The sequence below is a fragment of the Argopecten irradians genome, chromosome 16, assembly GCF_041381155.1.
Source record: "Argopecten irradians isolate NY chromosome 16, Ai_NY, whole genome shotgun sequence".
Classification (NCBI taxonomy): domain Eukaryota; kingdom Metazoa; phylum Mollusca; class Bivalvia; order Pectinida; family Pectinidae; genus Argopecten; species Argopecten irradians.
The window spans coordinates 9,625,560-9,647,074 of NC_091149.1; the positions used below are offsets into that span (position 1 = coordinate 9,625,560).

At 34.7% G+C, this 21,515-nt stretch overlaps 1 protein-coding gene across 1 annotated transcript; it reads left to right on the plus strand.

The window, feature by feature from the left end:
* Positions 1 to 4,340: 4,340 nt before the first annotated feature.
* On the plus strand, positions 4,341 to 17,250 carry LOC138310359 (guanylate kinase-like). Its single transcript, XM_069251551.1, has 8 exons — positions 4,341 to 4,481; positions 5,552 to 5,701; positions 8,216 to 8,257; positions 8,494 to 8,590; positions 9,704 to 9,842; positions 10,423 to 10,507; positions 11,140 to 11,225; positions 12,951 to 17,250. The coding sequence occupies exons 1-8, from the start codon at positions 4,424 to 4,426 to the stop codon at positions 12,978 to 12,980; spliced, it is 687 nt and encodes a 228-aa protein (XP_069107652.1). The 5' UTR covers positions 4,341 to 4,423; the 3' UTR covers positions 12,981 to 17,250.
* The last annotated feature ends 4,265 nt before the right edge of the window (positions 17,251 to 21,515 follow it).

Here is a 21,515-nt window from a genome sequence, read left to right on the forward strand (position 1 = left end):
CATGATCTGCGGGGGATTTTCACCATAATGGTACAAAACACGTTCTTTGTAGTCAAACGTAGTAAAACAAGTCACGTGCTTATACCTCATTCATGCCATTGGCCGAAATAAATATGGAATTGTATTATGGGTAACTAGTGATCACATGAGTATGTCAGTATGTGTTTACTTCCAAATACATGTATAGTGATTTCTCTGACGTGGTATTTAGTATATATAATAGGGCCTTTTGACGAAGATCTTCTTTTCCCTGTGTTATATGTATCTGTTATGAAACCTAGAGCCGGTAATTATATAATAATATATATAAATATAAATTTAGAATTCTACGAATTTAGCCGGGAGTAGCCGATCTTCGCTGATCTTAGATTAGACGGTAAGACCTATTGAATTTGTCAATTCGCATTATATCATTTATTTACAAAACGTGAAAATGGCAGTTTTATAACTCATTTCAGCTCATTATTTATAGTAATATAGTACATATGTGCAAGTCAAAATGATATGGATGCAATATTGATACCATATTGGAGTCTAAATATTTTCAAATAAACCAATTTTTCCGAAGAAATGGCAAGCAAACTATCACCATATTTGGAAGTAAACACACAATCACGTGATCACTAGTTACCCATAATACAATTGTATAATCCGGCCAATGGCATGAATTAGGTATAAGCACGTGACTTTTTTACTACGTTTTTACTACAAAAAATAAATGCAGATATATCCCGAGTTCGGAGCTAAAGCCGTGTCCCGAGAGGATTTTTAGCTCAAAGGTTTAATCTGGCCATTAAGACCGTAACAAAAATTCGTTGTGCCTTTATATATAAGTGTATCGAGAGTAAAGCTTGTTTCCCAATGTGTATTGTGTACCTGTACTGAGATCTTTATGGCTTTTAAATTACGTAACTTGTATTTTTCGTGATTCGCAAGAAAATAAAACATAAAAAATCGTTGTTTGCATTTTTCATTTTTCATTAATTCTTTTATTATAGTATAGTACGGTATGTACCACATGGACTTGGTACGAATGCTAATCCATAAAACACACACACACAGCTTTTAAACGAATTTTCAACCCACGGTTATATATATAAATCAAATGATTATGGCCAAGAGGATGGAAATTCGTTGTACAAAGTAGAGCCCTTTTGCACTCTAACTTCCTCAGCTCGGACTAACAGCTACGTACACGCATTTGCACTCTAACTTCCTCAGCTCGGACTAACAGCTACGTACACGCATTCTTCAGCTGCATGGCCGGGATGTGCAGGATCACAATCTTTAATTTTAAAAATCAAATAAATAAAAACCTGAATTAACAAAATCAACTTCGATCTCTGCTGTATGTTGCCTTGCTGCATATACATAGTGTGTCATGAAAGAGTGGCCTTTGATTTCCACTTTCAAGATCATATGTGGAAATCTTTTAGTTTAAATTTAGACATCAATAACTGACAAGTCGATGTCACACCCGAGCATACATTTGTAAACACGATTAATCGCCGAGTTACCGACTTTCTACATAATTATCTTTGAATCACTATTTGGGCATGTACATGTGGTAAGTCGACATATTCCTCTGTTTATGTCGACATCTTCCGATATGATGTCGACATAATGCCTTAATTAGTCGGCAACTCGATGGCAGAAATATGCCACAATGGATTTCTACAGTAAAGATTTCGATTCATAAATTACATGTACATGTACACGCAACACGCGTTTGATTTCGCTGTGTATTTTTTTTTAGTCCAAGCATATATTAAGTATGGCCTTATCTTTATATTATTACGATATTTAGGATGGTATCAACACACGAGCGAATCCATAAATAGCTCACATCGTCAAATAATAGGAATTATATATATACACTCATATATGCAATGCATTTTTAACAATAAAAGGACTGTAATTTGTTATAGATTGCAATTATACGAAATATAAATGCAATCTGAATAGCAGATATATGCCTATGTGTATGTATAGATATACATGTATATGTACAAAGTATGTGTATGTCTTCTGGAGTCCCGCAGGGATCCATTTTGGACCAAGTCTTTTACCAATTTTACATTTTCGGGTTAATTGAATTTAATTCAATGTCTTACGTAAATATAGAAGGAAAATATAAGTGAATTTGTAAAAAAAATTACACAGGGAAAAACTGTGGTGACACTTTAAAATCAATAGGTTGACAGTGAATTAATGCGGTTATAAATAAATAACTAGGATCAATTTCACCCAAGGGTATTCTTCGACAAAGTAAATATAGGCCAATATATCCACAATCTTTGGATCAGATATCGATTCTAAACTTAATGTTGTTCAAACATAAAATTATCAATTGATCTTCATTTTCTTTGCCAATTATATGTAGAGGACAGATGGATGAATCAAAGAATAAAGAAAATGAAAAAAAGAATGAAAAAGTGGCTTACTCAGTAATGAAAGAAAAAAAAAGTGAATAAACGAACAAATTATTTTGTTATCAACAAGGGGTGTGTGCGATTTAATTAAACGATTAAGCCATTTTAAAAAGCCCTCACAGGTCTGTATCAAAAACTACAGGTCCGTCAGGATTTATACTTGAAATAATGACTTTAACCAACGGTCGAACCGGTTGTTCCGAATAAACGAAAACGGCCAAGACTGTCCAAACGCAAGAATTCCGGAGAAATAATGTAAATATTTTATTTAGTTATCACTTCAAATGCGTACATAAAACGTTTGAATCAGGCAGTTTACCTTTAAGCGTTGAATTGACCATGACCATATCCACACGCACAACAAAACAAGCCGATGAGCGTTAGTTTGTTCAGAAGTTTTAAAGTGTGTCGCCTCCTCCCCCGCCTCCAGCGTAAGTAGATCGATATTTTCTAGATCCAGTCATCGATATTTTCTAAAACGGCAAACTTGCATTGTTTGTCATTAGCTTGAATCAGGAATCCATATGTATTTGTCATGATTTTACAGTAAGCTTCGTATGTTCGTGCCTTCGTCACACGTTTTTTTTCTGTTCATTTCAATTATATTGCAGCCATAAATCTGATAGTTAAAAGTTCGTGTTTATGTAAAAGGCATTTTTTGTGTATTGACCCGAATATGCGACGGTTCATGTTACGTAATACACAGTGGGACACTGTCAGCGTTGATCACTTGCCGGCGAGAGCATCATTTGTACATCATATTCTAGTAAATCAATATCAGTCCTAGTTCTTACAGGTACACATAACTAGTCTTATATTCATCGATCCTGTATCGCAGTGTGATCAGTTTCCTGTAGCAACGGATTTTCGTTTGCATGGAAACAGCTGCAGATGATAGCTCCTGATTGGCACATTCATGTTTAGGCCAATATATTGATTATGTTAATCTATTGATTGGGTTTAAATGTACATGTATGGCGCCGATGATCTATATTTTATGTAACGTTCGAAACATTAGACCTGTTTACCGACAGTATCGGGTAAGTACAGTGTATCACGTATATATATAGTATTATAGTAGTACATTTGTATATCAAATTAAGAATATCAAAGTTTAAATATTGATTTTCTTGTTCCTGCATGCACATTCTTTTTAGACAGTATTGGTTTTCTGTGTATTTTCCTGACTCCGTAAATAGTGAGGATTATGTCAGGGTTGATCTGTAGGAGTGCAAACAGTATATAGAGGGGATTCATTTGTGATTTTTTTTTTGTTTCAAGACATTTTTCAGAGGTGAAAAATGAAAAGAATTCAGGAGTGGGGACATGGAAATTAAAATGATATTTCTTATAATTTAAATAATATGAACATGTGTATGCAGACTCTTTCAAAAATACATAAACATGTCCTTAAAATACAGCATGTTTGTGCAGATTTACTAAATGTGAGAGTATGGCTTCATTAACCTTTTTTCCAATTTTTTTTTCTGTAGCCTTTTTATCCTGGAAGTTGAAGACAATGGCTACTAGTACACCCAGTTACCAGCCCATTGTTATAAGTGGTCCTTCGGGAAGTGGAAAAAGCACCCTGCTCGGACTACTGTTTAAGGAATTTCCAGATTGTTTCGCCTTTAGTGTATCACGTAAGTACGAAAAAAGACAATTTACCATAACAAAAAGTACTGAGAAATAAATGTACATCCTAATATAACTTGTCTAAACCGGGTGTCATACAGGCCAGTATCCAGATTATATAGGTTTTCTTTAAATTCTTTTTCTAAACAGTGGTTCAACAAAAACTACATTTGCCACATTTTCCGAATAAACGAAAACGGCCACGACTGTCCAAACGCAAGAATTCCGGAGAAATAATGTAAATATTTTATTTAGTTATCACTTCAAATGCGTACATAAAACGTTTGAATCAGGCAGTTTACCTTTAAGCGTTGAATTGACCATGACCATATCCACACGCACAACAAAACAAGCCGATGAGCGTTAGTTTGTTCAGAAGTTTTAAAGTGTGTCGCCTCCTCCCCCGCCTCCAGCGTAAGTAGATCGATATTTTCTAGATCCAGTCATCGATATTTTCTAAAACGGCAAACTTGCATTGTTTGTCATTAGCTTGAATCAGGAATCCATATGTATTTGTCATGATTTTACAGTAAGCTTCGTCTGTTCGTGCCTTCGTCACACGTTTTTTTTTTTCTCTGTTCATTTCAATTATCATGCAGCCATAAATCTGGATAGTTAAAAGTTCGTGTTTATGTAAAAGGCATTTTTTGTGTATTGACCCGAATAAGCGACGGTTCATGTTACGTAATACACAGTGGGACACTGTCAGCGTTGATCACTTGCCGGCGAGAGCATCATTTGTACATCATATTCTAGTAAATCAATATCAGTCCTAGTTCTTACAGGTACACATAACTAGTCTTATATTCATCGATCCTGTATCGCAGTGTGATCAGTTTCCTGTAGCAACGGATTTTCGTTTGCATGGAAACAGCTGCAGATGATAGCTCCTGATTGGCACATTCATGTTTAGGCCAATATATTGATTATGTTAATCTATTGATTGGGTTTAAATGTACATGTATGGCGCCGATGATCTATATTTTATGTAACGTTCGAAACATTAGACCTGTTTACCGACAGTATCGGGTAAGTACAGTGTATCACGTATATATATAGTATTATAGTAGTACATTTGTATATCAAATTAAGAATATCAAAGTTTAAATATTGATTTTCTTGTTCCTGCATGCACATTCTTTTTAGACAGTATTGGTTTTCTGTGTATTTTCCTGACTCCGTAAATAGTGAGGATTATGTCAGGGTTGATCTGTAGGAGTGCAAACAGTATATAGAGGGGATTCATTTGTGATTTTTTTTTTGTTTCAAGACATTTTTCAGAGGTGAAAAATGAAAAGAATTCAGGAGTGGGGACATGGAAATTAAAATGATATTTCTTATAATTTAAATAATATGAACATGTGTATGCAGACTCTTTCAAAAATACATAAACATGTCCTTAAAATACAGCATGTTTGTGCAGATTTACTAAATGTGAGAGTATGGCTTCATTAACCTTTTTTTTCCAATTTTTTTTTCTGTAGCCTTTTTATCCTGGAAGTTGAAGACAATGGCTACTAGTACACCCAGTTACCAGCCCATTGTTATAAGTGGTCCTTCGGGAAGTGGAAAAAGCACCCTGCTCGGACTACTGTTTAAGGAATTTCCAGATTGTTTCGCCTTTAGTGTATCACGTAAGTACGAAAAAAGACAATTTACCATAACAAAAAGTACTGAGAAATAAATGTACATCCTAACTTGTCTAAACCGGGTGTCATACAGGCCAGTATCCAGATTATATAGGTTTTCTTTAATTTTTTTTTTCTAAACAGTGGTTCAACAAAAACTACATTTGCCACATTTACATGTAAACTACTCCACTTTTTCTCCACTCTTTCATTTTCCTCTCATACACTGGAAATTACAGCGTTCTTTATTATTATTATTGAAAAGGGGATGAGTGGGGGGTAAGAAAAGGGGATGAGTGGGGGGTAAGAAAAGAAAATAAAAGAAGAATGAGAAAGGGGGGGAAGGAGGAAAAGGGGGATAAGGATATGAAGAGAGATGGTAGCTTAGGAGGATTAAATATGCTGTCTAAAAATATTTAAGTGAGTCCTTTATGGAAAATAAGTATATAAACTAATATATAAACAATTAACATCAGGGGAAAGAGAGAAAAAAGGGAAAAAAGGACAAAAATTGGATATAAATATACAGGTTTTAATTACTGTAAAAATATCCTACCACTGGAATGCACAAGGCTACAAATTAGACAAGGGCCAGTGGACTATTTTAGTCTTTGATTTAGAAGAGCCTAAATGTGTCTTCAGGGGTGAATTAGTTAAATGCAATGTAAAATGGATTGATGTTTCAGATGTGATAGATATTTTAGTTATTTTGTTCTCATTAAATATTTTAATTCTTCTAATGTTGCATTTGAGAGAAAGGAAATCTGTGAAATGATATACTAGTACGGTAAAACTTCAGTTAGTTCGAACAAAATTAAATAAATATTGATGGACCAATTCAAATTATCCGAAATTGAGCTTTAGGAAAAAAACGTGAGTTCAAACTATTTGAGTTGAAATCGATAAAAATCAGTTTTGAGTACCGATGTACCTGGCATAAGCAATGTAAGGCAGAAACTCTATAGGAAACATATATAGATTGCTGATTAACCTCAATTTCTTGTAAACACAAGCATTTAATTTGTGAATTTATAATTAATTGCGGAATGAATGCCGCTTGCATATGTGCGCACGTAGACAAGGCCCCAAAACAGCACCGTTCTCGATCGCAGCCTAGAATGAAGAAATCGACGTGACCCGCTAAATGAGATAGAGACTTTATTCAAACCACAGAAAATCTAGTTTGATCTTTGTAATAATTCGTAACACCCCACTGTTAATTAATTTTTTTTTTAGTTAAAGAAAGTCTGGTTGCATTTACGAAACTGCTGATGAAAATATTTGTTTACATTCAGTTCGTAAAAATTAGGTCACAATCGCACTGTGACTGTCAGATTATCCAAAACCAGATTGCACATATTTTCTGCTTCTAAAATAGGACACGTTACTAGTTTTAAGCTGATGAAAAGCTACATATGATATCTATTGTTTAATTTGCCAACGAGTGGATTGTTTGGGCTGTAGCTGAATATATATGTAATCACACCCACTTGCTGTGACCCAGCGGCTGGCTTTTGATGCTCGCTATGACACCTCGTAACTGGCCTGTCCAAGCCAGCGTGAGGCACATGTTTACAGGTAATTTAACTCCTTGATTGGCTAACTAAAGATAGACTGAATGCATATTTTAATGACAACTTAAACTGATATCTGTATCTAGATTGGACTTCACAAACATTGGCGATTTCTTCCATGTATTTCCATCAGGTACAGCGAGTTCAAATTTATATTGTCGGGGCCTAAGATTAATATTTTGCCTTGCTGTTTTGTGTATGATATAACAGCATTAATTTATTGATGCCTTAGAATGATCATGTTAATTCTTTATCTGTTGTATGGTCATCATAATGATCATTTATACAATCTTTATTCCAAACATTGTTGTTGCAATATGAAAAATATGTCATCATTTTTGGGGATCCCATTTGCCGACAAAAATCTTTTTACGTACATAATTTGACGTGTTCCAACTATCCGAAATAGGATTGAATATAAAAAGTCAGTGTTCGAACTATCACTTGTTAAAAATCATTGTTTTTCCGGAAAAAAATGTGTGTTCAAATTATCCAGCGGTTCTAATTAACCGGAGATTTACCATATATCTGTTAACAGGATATGACCATATTAAAATCCTCTGATACCCAAATGAATGATGCAGGTCCGATAGACCTTTTGTGTTTCAGTATGTTAGTATTGTAATGAACTACCTACCCGGTATACAGGGATAAATTATCATTTTGTGAGTTAGACTTTCATGTAGATATGAATGCGATTGTGATATTTAAATACTGTTTATCATGATCTGGCCTCAGGATAAGTCATAAAACAATCTTAAGTCGAAATTTTTGGAAAACTGTCTAAGTTTACACCAATCAAAGAAGACGTTACAAAAAGTTACATCATTTCTGATTGACTAAGTCTAAAATTAATTAAGTCTAAGATTGTTTCATGATCCTGGAACCTGGATCAAATTTCTGTAACATCATTGATATGTTAACGTTTTTCTTTTTAATTTTTCAGATACAACACGAAAGCCCCGTTCAGGAGAGGAGGATGGGAAAGGTACATTGTAATTTAAAAACTCTTGACAGTGTAATATACATATGAAATGTAAACATATACTTATTTTAGCGCAAATGTAGAAAACTATAAACTATGGTTCATTAGCGCTGATATTGATTAATGTAATTTTGTGGTCCAACACCAGAAATACTTTTATACAAAATTTAGTGCTGAGATCATAATGTATGATGACTGAGATTATAATGTATGATAACTGAGGTTGATTTTGTTTTCAGACTATCACTTTGTGGAAAAAGAGGTATTTGCAGAAATGATCGAGAACGGAGACTTTCTGGAGCATGCTCAGTTCTCAGCTAACTGCTATGGAACAAGGTTGGTTTTTTTCTTTATTATACCCCCGTAGGTGGGGGGAGGGATGTATACTGGAACAAGGTTATATGTCTGTTTGTCTGTCTGTAGACACAACTTTGTCCGGTGAACTCCTCCTAAACGACTCCACAGAATTTGATAAAATTTGGTAAATAGAACCCTGACATAAAGGGGAGTTAAGTAAATTATATAGGTTTCTGCAATGTCTGCTATTAATGGAGTTATTTTCTAAATTTGTGCAGCGATGGTTATAAGTCATTCACTTTGGCAACAGTTCTAGTTAAAAAAAATTCTGTGAAACATGGTTAAAAATGAAATTTATTTACTTTATTATTGACTAGAGCCCTATCCGGGCCTCCAACTTACGATCTAAGGCACCCAATCGCCTAGCCAAACATACCTGCACCTTCTACCACTGCGCCACATATCCACATCCCCAAAAAAGGTTCGATATGCTGACATGATCACTCTCCGGAAATTGTCAAATTAAATCTTTGGATCTACAACACATATTGCATATGATACATTGTGTTTAGTAAATATTAAATATCAAAGAAACACAATTTAACAAAGCATGACAATTTATTGACTTGTGCCCTATCCGGGCCTTTCACTCACGATCTACGGCACCCTATCACCTAGTCAAACATACCTGCACCTTCTACCACTGCGCCACATCCACGTCCCCAAAAAAGGACGTTTCTAGGACGAAGTGATGGTCGGTTCGATATGCTGACATGATCACTGTGATTATTGTTTCTTTGAATAGACGTAGACAAACAGGAATGTGAAACAGGCCTTCTTGGACTCTTATTATGTTACTTGATTGTGCTACTGTTTCTATGGACTGTGCCAGTGTGGTAGTGGTTAAGATGTCCTATTACCACAAGTTCACCACCTCTGGGTTGTGAGTTTGAATCATGTGGGTAGATGGTTTTTCTCTGGGTACTCCGACTTTCCTCCACCAATAACCCTGGCACATCATTAAATAACTGGCTGCTAATTGGATGCTTAACCAATCCTCCCTCCCAATGAAAGAGAAATTGAAAAAAAAAAAACCTGAAAAAAAAATATATTTGAAAAGTACTTAATTTTTGTGATCAATTTTGTTTATAGCAAGCAGTCAGTGAAATCCATTCAGAGTACAGGGAGGATTTGTTTTCTTGACGTGGAAATCAATGGTGTAAAGAGTATCAAGAAAACAGACCTGGCTGCTAGATATGTTTTTGTACAGCCTCCTAACATGGAAGTTCTGGTAATGATTTTTTATCTGTCAAAACTTTGTTTGAAAATTCAAATTATGCCATGTGATAGTCGCTAAATGGGTCAGATGTCAACAGCTAAAAATATACACATGCTTTGAAAATTTTTTTTTTTTTTCTTCCCTGTGGCTGCCGCAATCTGCATTCGGTGACCAGAAAAGTTAAAAAAAAATGACCCCAATTCCGCCATTTTGCCATAAACAAACGTAATAATTATAGGTGTTCCAAATGTACACATCGATCTTTAATTTATATCACAGACTTTGATATCAATTCAAAATATAATTGAGTTAAAATGAATTAAAACAATAACAAAATGACACTTTCTAACTTCATTATATTTCAATTTATTCTAGAAGTTAGAACACATATAAAATCATTGTGAAAGACATCAATATCAAAACCGCGGTCATCTCAATTCTGATCAGTGTGAGTTATTCTATTAAGAGTCTACTCTCTAGCAAGAGACCACTTTTCAATTTCCCTAGGATGGTCTCTTAATAAAAATTGGACTGTATATTATCTTATCTCCAAAATTGCCTGGTTTTCATATAGTCATATTCTTGTTTACAGAAGGAGAGATTAGTTGGACGGGGGACAGAATCAGATGACAGTCTTAAACGACGACTCGATTCAGCGCAAGAGGCCCTTGATTATGGTTAGTATTGACAATTTGAAGAACAGTGGAAAGTAAACTAGACATATAGAGATTGGAAAATCCTTCATCGTGTTATCTCTCTAATATAATTAGACTAATAGAATCTTACATGGGTCTGTGAAGTGGACAGGGATATCTCAACCCGAGTGAAAGATTTTGGCAGGTCAACCCGAGGCTTGCCGAGGGTTGACGGCCAAAATCTTTCACTCGGGTTGAGATATCTCTGTCCACTTCACAGACCCATGTAAGATTCTTTTTCTCCCATACTTGGTACGTCCTTACATAACACTGGCTGTTATAATAGGACATTAAACTAATAAAACCACGCCATCTTTACTGTATTTTGTCTGAAGATCCCAGCAGCACACACAATTATTCCAGTTATTCCCCCATAAACTTCACTTTGTCTTAGTTTATATAGTAGAAGGCAAGTGAATGTAATTATAGTAATATTGAGGCTTTTTTACCACCTATGTGTTAAAAATGCATATTGCATTTCTGTATGTAAATAAAAAATAATGATCTATTACAATAATTCATCATTGACATTAATTTGATCGAAATTCATAATTTTAGTTAAAAAGCTGTTAGTGCAAACAAATATGTTCACTGTTGTTTCATTTTTGTTTTAGCCAATGAGGACGGAGCATATGATCACATAATAGTAAACGATGATTTAGATGAAGCCTACAGTAGATTAAAGTTGGTGGTAGCTGACGTGAGTATCTCTATTTTCAAACAATCATTCTCCAGAGGGAGAAAATAAATATGATTTAAACATTACAAATTTCTCTTCTTTTACAAATGTTTGGTCTCTTGGCCATGTTTAGGTACATGGAAACAAAATCCAGCTATGTGAAATCCCTCTATATCTTAACAAAATCCAGCTATCTGAAATCCCTCTTAGACTAGAACTTAACAAAATCCAGCTATGTGAAATCCCTCTAGAACTTAACAAAATCCAGCTATGTGAAATCCCTCTAGAACTTAACAAAATCCAGCTATGTGAAATCCCTGTAGAACTTAACAAAATCCAGCTATGTGAAATCCCTGTAGAACTTAACAAAATCCAGCTATGTGAAATCCCTGTAGAACTTAACAAAATCCAGCTATGTGAAATCCCTGTAGAACTTAACAAAATCCAGCTATGTGAAATCCCTCTAGAACTTAACAAAATCCAGCTATGTGAAATCCCTCTCTAGAACTTAACAAAATCCAGCTATGTGAAATCCCTCTAGAACTTAACAAAATCCAGCTATGTGAAATCCCTGTAGAACTTAACAAAATCCAGCTATGTGAAATCCCTGTAGAACTTAACAAAATCCAGCTATGTGAAATCCCTGTAGAACTTAACAAAATCCAGCTATGTGAAATCCCTCTAGAACTTAACAAAATCCAGCTATGTGAAATCCCTGTAGAACTTAACAAAATCCAGCTATGTGAAATCCCTCTAGAACTTAACAAAATCCAGCTATGTGAAATCCCTCTAGAACTTAACAAAATCCAGCTATGTGAAATCCCTCTAGAACTTAACAAAATCCAGCTATGTGAAATCCCTCTAGAACTTAACAAAATCCAGCTATGTGAAATCCCTCTAGAACTTAACAAAATCCAGCTATGTGAAATCCCTCTAAAACTTAACAAAATCCAGCTATGTGAAATCCCTCTAGAACTTCTTGATAATTATGATGCTTTAGCAATAATGATGTCATAGATATTATGACGTCATAAACACCATTTACTGTTTCAGATCTTATGTGAAATCCCTCTAGAACTTAACAAAATCCAGCTATTGAAATCCTCTAACTTACAAAAGCATTAAACTAACTTAACAAAATCCAGCTATGTGAAATCCCTCTAGAACTTAACAAAATCTATGTGAAATCCTAGAACTTCTTGATAATTATGATGCTTTAGCAATAATGATGTCATAGATATATGAGTCATAAACACCATTTACTGTTTCAGTATCTTTAGCCTAGAAGCAACATTCTCTCATGTCTTCCTGTCTGTGTTAAATAGAAAACTGGCTTTTAATTACAATATTTTGGTTCTGTTGGTTTAAAATCCTTTTAACTGCCAGGGTCATTTAAGGATGTGCTAGGATTGGGAGGTGGGAGGAAAGCAGAAGTACCCGGAGAAAAACCACCAACCAGAAGTCTGTATCTAGTAACTGGGATTTAAACTATCGACCCAGATGTGGAGGACTTGTGGTTATATGTTTGGACATCTTAACCACTCGGCCACTGCAGCCCATGTCTTATTGATATTTCTTACACTAGGGCCAGGACAAAAAAGCCAGCCACCGCAGACTGTTTCTTAATACATTGTGGCTTCATATTTGTTACAGGACATTTGATACGTTTTGACTTTCTTGAAATAAATGTGTTTTTTTTTCTCAAAAATTGAATTCTTAATTATAAAAATTTGGTTTTATTTACAGGATATAAAGAAGATGAAAGAGGGAAAATAAGTAATCATCTTGTTAGAATTTATATATATGAAATAAATATCTATTTATATTAATGAGGAATTAAATAACAAAATGTGTTATACTGTAAAACAAAACAAAAAAACAAACAAAAAAACCAAATGTACATGTACAAAGGATTCATCTAAAATGCTTGATGAACGCTAATTAGTCCTTATCTATATTCAACTGTTTGTTGTGTATTATTGCTCACTGATTGTTTTAGGAAAACATGTACATTAAGGTCACAATCATACAGGGCTGGTTTGCAATACCTCATTATTTATTTGGCAACCAGGAAGGGTGTGCCTTATTTTGAATCAACGGAATCTCTCTTTAGAAATCCAATCACAAAAATGCCATGAAAAAATGATTTTAGAGTCATGGTTCTGGTAGTTTGACATACATTCTCTACACAAATTAAAATGTAGCATTTATGAATACATAATACAGAATACATGTATTTTCAAATTCATCTTTCAAAGTTATAAATCGCCATCAGTGTTCATTTGCCGGAATGTTGAAGCAAAATTTGTTGTTTATCTTGAATATCAGCAATTGAAGAGGAAGAGTCTGACTCAACATTGTCGAACTGTATGGTAACTTTTACTCGATAATTCTAAAGTCACATTTTCTTAGATATCCATGAATAATGGGACTCATTCATGTACCAAGTGATACCCGATAACGTTTGTGCAGGACTATTGTTTCTATTGGTGATGGAATGACGTCAAAAGATGATATCCCATTCTAACGTCATTTCGATGGAAGATTACAAAGAATAACGTTCCATTACTACTGGAGATACTTGTCCTGCACAAACATTATCTGGTATCACATGGTACATGAATTAGTCCCATTATTCTGTTGTTGCATATTACCTAATTAGCTCCCTGGTAGGTAGGTATCCATTCTGACGTCATTATTTTGTGAGTGCAATTCACTTATTTTCTTGGAAAAGTATGATGTCATGCTTGCAAACATGTGACGTCACAATCAATACCTACCCACAAGGGCAGGTAACTCTGTAATATGGATATACAGAATAGTACCGGTATAAGAAGATACATGATAGTAAGATACTGTATGTCAATATATATATTGGGGGTATTTAATTTCAAGAACTTTCCTATTACACTTATTCATGAATAGATAATTTTGTGATTATTGTTTTAGATGAGTAACCTTTATGTAAGATATTGATAAATGTGCGAAGATTTCTCCTCCTGAATTTTTATCAAATAGGAGGTCACGAAAATTTCTTCTCGAAATTAAACCACTGGAGTGTATATGAAATTTAAATGCACCTAGAGAATGATTTGGACATTACTTCTTGTTACCACTGTATGGTGTCCCTATAAAATTTTAAAAGGAGGGTGATTTTTGAATTTATTTGATTTGGAAATTACTTTTTGTTGTTGTATAGTAGGATGGTCATTTTTGAATTTATATTAAACAACTATAAATAATCTATGTGACATTTTCATGCACCCAGGGAATGATTTGGAAATTACTCTTTGTTATTGTATAGTAGGATGGTCATTTTTGAATTTATATTATACTATATATATATATATGGGTATGTATTGTTAGTTATACTGTTACATTGTATTTAAATTTTAACTGTATCTAGTTGAACATAGTATGTTTGTGTAGTATAAATCAGTTATGTGTAAATTTATAATTTAGTGCAGTAATTTATATAAGAACAAGTGCTTCTTTATAAACCTGAAAAGTTAAAAGTTAACTTATTCATCCCTGAAGACACAATTAGACTCTTCTAAATCAAAGACTAGACCAGTCCATTATGAGATTTCAGGGGTGAATGAATTATTTTCCCCCAATATTGTTAACTCATACACCCCTGAAGACACATTTAGACTTTTCTAAATCAAAGACTAGACAGTCCATTATGAAATTTCAGGGGGGGGGATGAGTAAACATATATTCTGATATTGAATAATCTATTTTCCTATTTGAAAACTGAAGCTAACTGTTGTCAATTAACTAAAAACCGAATTGAGGTGACGATATTGTCAAGTGAAGGTTTAATGGTTTTTTAAATGTTTTAAAATATTTTTCTAAGCTACATCAAGTTAATTTTTTACTAAAATCACATATGGGATAAAAAAATTGTCAAGTGAAAGATTCTGTTTCTTGTATAAACCAATATAATTAAAATTTTTTTTTGTATTGAAATAAAACTTCATGGTTTTGAAAAAGTACTCAATATGCTTTGAAAGGGATGAACATGTATAGATTTAATGAGAAAATATTATTTCTCTGCGTTTACTCAGTAATTTGCGTTATTCTTATTTTATCGCAATCGACAAACTCTTCTTTTTTTTTGTGTGTGTAATTTTACCTAACTGTTGTGACATGACAATATTGATTACATGAAAATTGCAATATTTTATTAATCATAGGATTCTTAAGATTTTTTATTTGTTTGAAATATCGCTATTTTGATATTGTATTAGGTAAAATGTCTCTGTCCTCAGAGAATTCCTCTGTATCTTTGTCCTATACCTTCATTTCATTTCAGAATATTTTATTCTCTGATGGTATGACAATAGGGTGCCCGGTCCAGTTTCATGAACATTCCTTAACTTTAAGGAATTCCTTAACTTAAAATTCACCATAGGAATGCATTACAGAAGTTAAGAAAAAGATCTTAAGTTAAGGAGCCTTCCTTAAAATGTGTTGTGCCTTCCTATGGAAAATTTTAAGTTACTATCATACATAAAAAATTCCATTAAGTTAAGGAACATTCGTGAAACTGGGTCCAATAATTGGGCTGATACCACAAGGGGGATGTCTTATGAACATATTAGAGAAAAGTTTCTGTGTATTTTTGTGACAGCCTCCTGTTTCTTTATAATATTACTTGAGATTTTCAGGATTTTGAAAATGATAGATTGTAGACTTAATTCTCGGTGTGTTGAATTCTACTAACTGTTAAATACTATTTATCATGAATTTTTTTTTTTTGTGTAAAACCTTTCGGTGTTGTCATCAAAGCTGTGGAACCACAAAAACAACGAAATTTGTATTTTGTAGTCACTATATTGCTCATCAGCTAACCACACTATCCACAAAATTATTCCGTCTTTACCGAGTTACCTCCCTTGCTGGTAGGTATCGATGGCGACATCATTATTTTATGAGCAAAATTCACATCATTTTCTCTATTAAGTATGACGTTACAATCAATACCAACCCACAAGGGCAGATAACTCTTATATGCAAAGACAGAATATTAAAGCTTCAAACCAAGATAGAAACTTAACACAAGAATATTTTATGCTATTTTAATAATAATTGAATTTGTTAGGTGATTTAATGCATTGTTTATGGGAGTTTTAGGTTTAAATTTACTTGCTTATTGCTGTATGTATGTAGTCATCTGTTCAAATGTGTATTTTTTTACTCGGTGTGCATCTCCATGAAAGATATTTATAGCATGTTTAAATCTAGTGAATCTGTTCTGGGTTAAATGCTATATTGGCCATGTGCACGTCGCTCCAATGCTTAGATCATCTGTTTAGAAGAAAAAGGTCCCATGTTCGATTTTTGATTTCCGGGTACATATTCCCTCTTACTTTACATCAAGGACGTAGATTTACTTCCTTGGTTACATATACAAATTTATTAATTTATTCACCCCTGAATTTTTATAATGGACAAATCTAGTCTCTGATTTAGAAGAGTCTAAATGTGTCTTTAGGGGTGACTAAGTTAACTGTATGACCTGAAATGTTATTAGTTTTTTAGAGCATTCAGATGATTTCTTGGGTAAAAATATAATATTTGTCTTAGGACCATTTATTCAAGTAATGGTTATTTCGCAAGAGTTTCTTCACAACGAATGTTTCATGTGTATCTGTACATTTGTTAAGTACATGAAACATTGTCTGGCTCGCTGCAATAATGTAGATTTATAGACTTCTAGGCCAAAAAGTGCGCCATCTTTAGAGCTACATTAACTGTAAGAGGAAAAAAGTAAAAATTTTACAACATGTTATTTACACATGAACTTTATCAAACCGATGTCTCTTACATGCAAGACAATGCATAAAATATTTGAATCACTAGCTGTGTTTAGCAAACATACCAGGGTATACACTCTTTGTATGTACAATTGGAAACCTCAAATGTGTGTGAAAAATTGTGCCCGAGTAATTTATGCTCCACTAGGACATGATCCATATATACTTTTCTTTTTTCATACCTATGGGTGTAATACTGGCTGGTCTATGCTACCAATGCAATAAAGCCCAATTTTTTTTGCAATTTTTTTCACAAACAAAAAATTGGTCTATGCTACCAATGCAATAAAGCCTTGCAATTTTTTTCACAAACATGCCTGGTTGTGTTAAAGAAGATGCAAACAACGCAATTTGTGATGAAAATATCACGTTATTCTTCATGCATGGAAAATTGACTTGCAGTTGAGGTTTTCTTTAAATTTATTTCAAAATGGCAGGATATTATAGATGTAAAATTGCAATAAAGCGTCAAGGTATGGAAGAAAAATACTCTTTCATATGTGGATATGAAGGATAGGGATATTCTACCCTCGGGATCACAAAATGTTGCAAAACCCTCGGCAAGCCTCGGGTTTTACTACATTTTGTGGCCCTCGGGTAGAATATCCCTATCCTTCATATCCACATATGGAAGAGTCTTATCTTACCTGGTCAAATGGTATAGAATGCTTCAATCATTCCATATCGGACAGTAAATTTTACTCTTTTTTTTTATTGAGTAGAATTATTTTTATGCCTCGTTCCACCAGACAGGATATTTAGCTTATTTATGAGGTGTAGAATGATGCTGACTTATCCAGCACAAATTGTTAACCATTCACGTAGATTTTACAAGTTCCATACCCAAGTAAGGACTTCATCCTTTTTTAGATTTCCCCTTCAGTTTCTCTGCACATATTTATATTGTTAACATACATTATGGAGAAACTGATAGTCCTGGCTTTAGATTGTTTATTACACAGGGACCTGGCATGAATGTTTTAACCAGCATTATTTATATCTTATAGTATACTATAATATATACGGTATATATATATTTTATACTGTTGATTAAAATTTTCGTGCCTGGTCACCATCTGTGGTTTATTATATTGTATTGTTGTTGAGGTACATTTTTATATATCACTAAATTTTCTATTTATTGGTAATCATCTGATTGCCAGACTGTATCCCATGTACACATCTGAGCAAATAACAAGATTTTGAAGTCTATAATGACCAACTGAGGGACAAAGAAAAATGGTCTTAACAAATAGTTAAGTTGTCTTTATATGAAGGACAAGTTGTTTAGAAATTTTTGGTATCTTAAAAAGTGGTCCTATGAAGAAAGGTTATTTTTATATACAGGTGATCGATTAATCAGGTTTTACTGTACTGATTTACTCATTTTATGGCAATGTGACCAACTTATCTTTTTACGAACCTATTCAAAATGGCTAACAAATTATACGAAATTTTAATCATCAAAATGATGTGGTTTTAGTAACCTGGTACGAAATTTATTATATAGCCATATACAAATGTATCCTCAATCAAATTTTAGTCTCAAATTTGTACAATGTATTATAAGTTTAAAAGGTTATTAATAGTGTCACAAAAACATTTTAACCGGAGATAACATTTTTGTTGAAATGACAAATTAATAGATCCAATCTACTGGGGCCAATCACTAACAGTTAGTTTTGCTTTTGACTTCTTTATTTTTAGTTTATTTGTATAACGATCTAAAATTTATATGTTCATGATTATAAGATGCTTATTATGCCTTTGTAGCTGTTTAAATCTATCGTAGTTATTCACTATATGAACACTTTTCTTGTTTATTAAATGATAATCAATATATAATCAAGTTTTCATTTTTCATTGTTTTACTTGTTCCTAATATTTCAGCCATATTATACACAAAGGACATCAATTGCTCTGAAGCCAGGTATAATCTTTCATCCAAGATGAGATAGCCCTACTTGTATCGGTCAAACCTTTCTAGAGCCTGCAAGAATAAAACAGTGACTGTTAAACCGAAGATAGAATTTAAGGGAAAACAATTAAGAATGTCAATCACCATGTTTATAACCTCTATCAATGCCACAACAGGACTTAGGGGAGACCACCTGAACTACTAACCATGAGGTTGATTATCATTCTGATGAAACCTCAGCTGAGCCTAAGGGGAGACAACCTAGACTACTAACAACTAAGTTGATGATCACCCTGTTGAACCCTCGACAGAGTCTAAGGGGAGACAACCTAGACTACCAACCACCAGGTTGATGATCACCCTGTTGAACTCTCGACAGAGTCTTAAGGGAGACAACCTAGACAATACAAACCAACAGGTTGATGACACTTGACAGAGCCTAAGGGAAGACAACCTACACTTCTAACCACCAGTTCGACAGAGCCTAAGACTACTAAGTTAATAACCATACGGTTGATGATAATTTTGTACAACCCTTGACAGAGACTAAGGGGAGACAACTTAGACTACTAACCACCTGGTTGATGACAATTGTTGACCCCTCAGCAGACTAAGGGGAGACAACCTAGACTACTAACCACCTGGTTGATGATCACTGTTGAACCATCAACAAAGCCTAAGGGGAGATAACCTGCACTACTAACCACCAGGGCTCAGTTTCATGAACATTCTTTAAATTTAAGGAATCCCTTAACTTAAAATTCTTCATAGGAAAGTAGTTGAGAAATGTTCATGAAACTGGGACCAGGTTGATGAAAACTGTTGAACCCTCAGCAGAGGCTATAGGGAGACAACCTGCATTACTAACCACCAGGTTGATGATCACCCTGTTGAACTCTCGACAGAGTCTAAAGGGAGACAACCTAGACAATACAAACCAACAGGTTGATGACACTTGACAGAGCCTTAGAGGAGACAACCTACACTTCTAACCACCAGTTCGACAGAGCCTAAGGCTACTAAGTTAATAACCATACGGTTGATGATAATTTTGTACAACCCATGATAGAGACTATGAGACAACCTAGACTACTAACCACCTGGTTGATGACAATTGTTGAACCCTCAGCAGAGACTAGGGGAGACAACCTAGACTACTAACCACCTGGTTGATTACAACTGTTGAACCCTTGACAGAGACTATAAGGAGACAACCTAGACTACTAACCACCTGGTTGATGAAAACTGTTGAACCCTCAGCAGAGACTAAGGGGAGACAACCTAGACTACTAACCACCTGGTTGATGACAATTGTTGAACCCTCAGCAGAGACTAAGGGGAGACAACCTAGACTACTAACCACCTGGTTGATTGCAAATGTTGAACCCTTGATAGAGACAAAGGGGAGACAACCTAGACTACTAACCACCTGGTTGAAGACAATTGTTGACCCCTCAGCAGACTAAGGGGAGACAACCTAGACTACTAACCACCTGGTTGATGATCACTGTTGAACCCTCAACAAAGCCTAAGGGGAGATAACCTGCACTACTAACCATCAGGGCTCAGTTTCATGAACATTCCTTAAATTTAAGGAATCCCTTAACTTAAGATTCTTCATAGGAAAGTAGTTGAGAAATGTTCATGATACTGGGCCCAGGTTGATGACAACTGTTGAACCCTCAGCAGAGACTACAGGGAGACAACCTAGACTACCAACCATCTGGTTGATGACAATTGTTGAACCCTCAGCAGAGACTAAGGGGAGACAACCTAGACTACTAACCACCTGGTTGATGACAATTGTTGAACCCTCAGCAGAGACTAAGGGGAGACAACCTAGACTACTAACCACCTGGTTGATTACAAATGTTGAATCCTCAGCAGAGACCAAGGGGAGACAACCTAGACTACTAACCACCTGGTTGATTACAACTGTTGAACCCTTGACAGAGACTATAAGGAGACAACCTAGACTACTAACCACCTGGTTGATGAAAACTGTTGAACCCTCAGCAGAGACCTAAGGGGAGACAACCTAGACTACTAACCACCTGGTTGATGACAATTGTTGAACCCTCACAGAGACTAAGGGGAGACAACCTAGACTAGTAACCACCTGGTTGATGACAATTGTTGAACCCTCAGCAGAGACTAAGGGGAGACAACCAAGACTACTAACCACCTGGTTGATGACAACTGTTGAACCCTTGACAGAGACTTAGGGGAGACAACCTAGACTACTAACCACCTGGTTGATGACAATTGTTGAACCCTCAGCAGAGACTAAGGGGAGACAACCTGCACTACTAACCATCCTGGTTGATGACAACTGTTGAACCCTTGACAGATTCCTAAGGGGAAACAATTAGACTATCAACCACCAGGTTGATGATCTCTGTTAAACCCTCAACAAAGCCTAGGGAGATAACCTAAACTACTAACCACCAGGGCTCAGTTTCATGAACATTCCTTAAATTTAAGGAATCCCTTAACTAAAAATTCTCATAGGAAAGTATTGAGAAATTCTTTAAGTTAAGGAATGTTCATGAAACTGGGCCTAGGTTGATT

Excerpts from the sequence above, each read along its gene's own strand:
- LOC138310359 (XM_069251551.1), top strand. The coding sequence starts at position 4,424 with ATGAGCGTTAGTTTGTTCAGAAGTTTTAAAGTGTGTCGCCTCCTCCCC. Across the intron at positions 8,591-9,703 it reads GCTAACTGCTATGGAACAAG|CAAGCAGTCAGTGAAATCCA; the intron begins GTTGGTTTTTTT and ends TTTTGTTTATAG. Across the intron at positions 9,843-10,422 it reads CTCCTAACATGGAAGTTCTG|AAGGAGAGATTAGTTGGACG; the intron begins GTAATGATTTTT and ends TCTTGTTTACAG.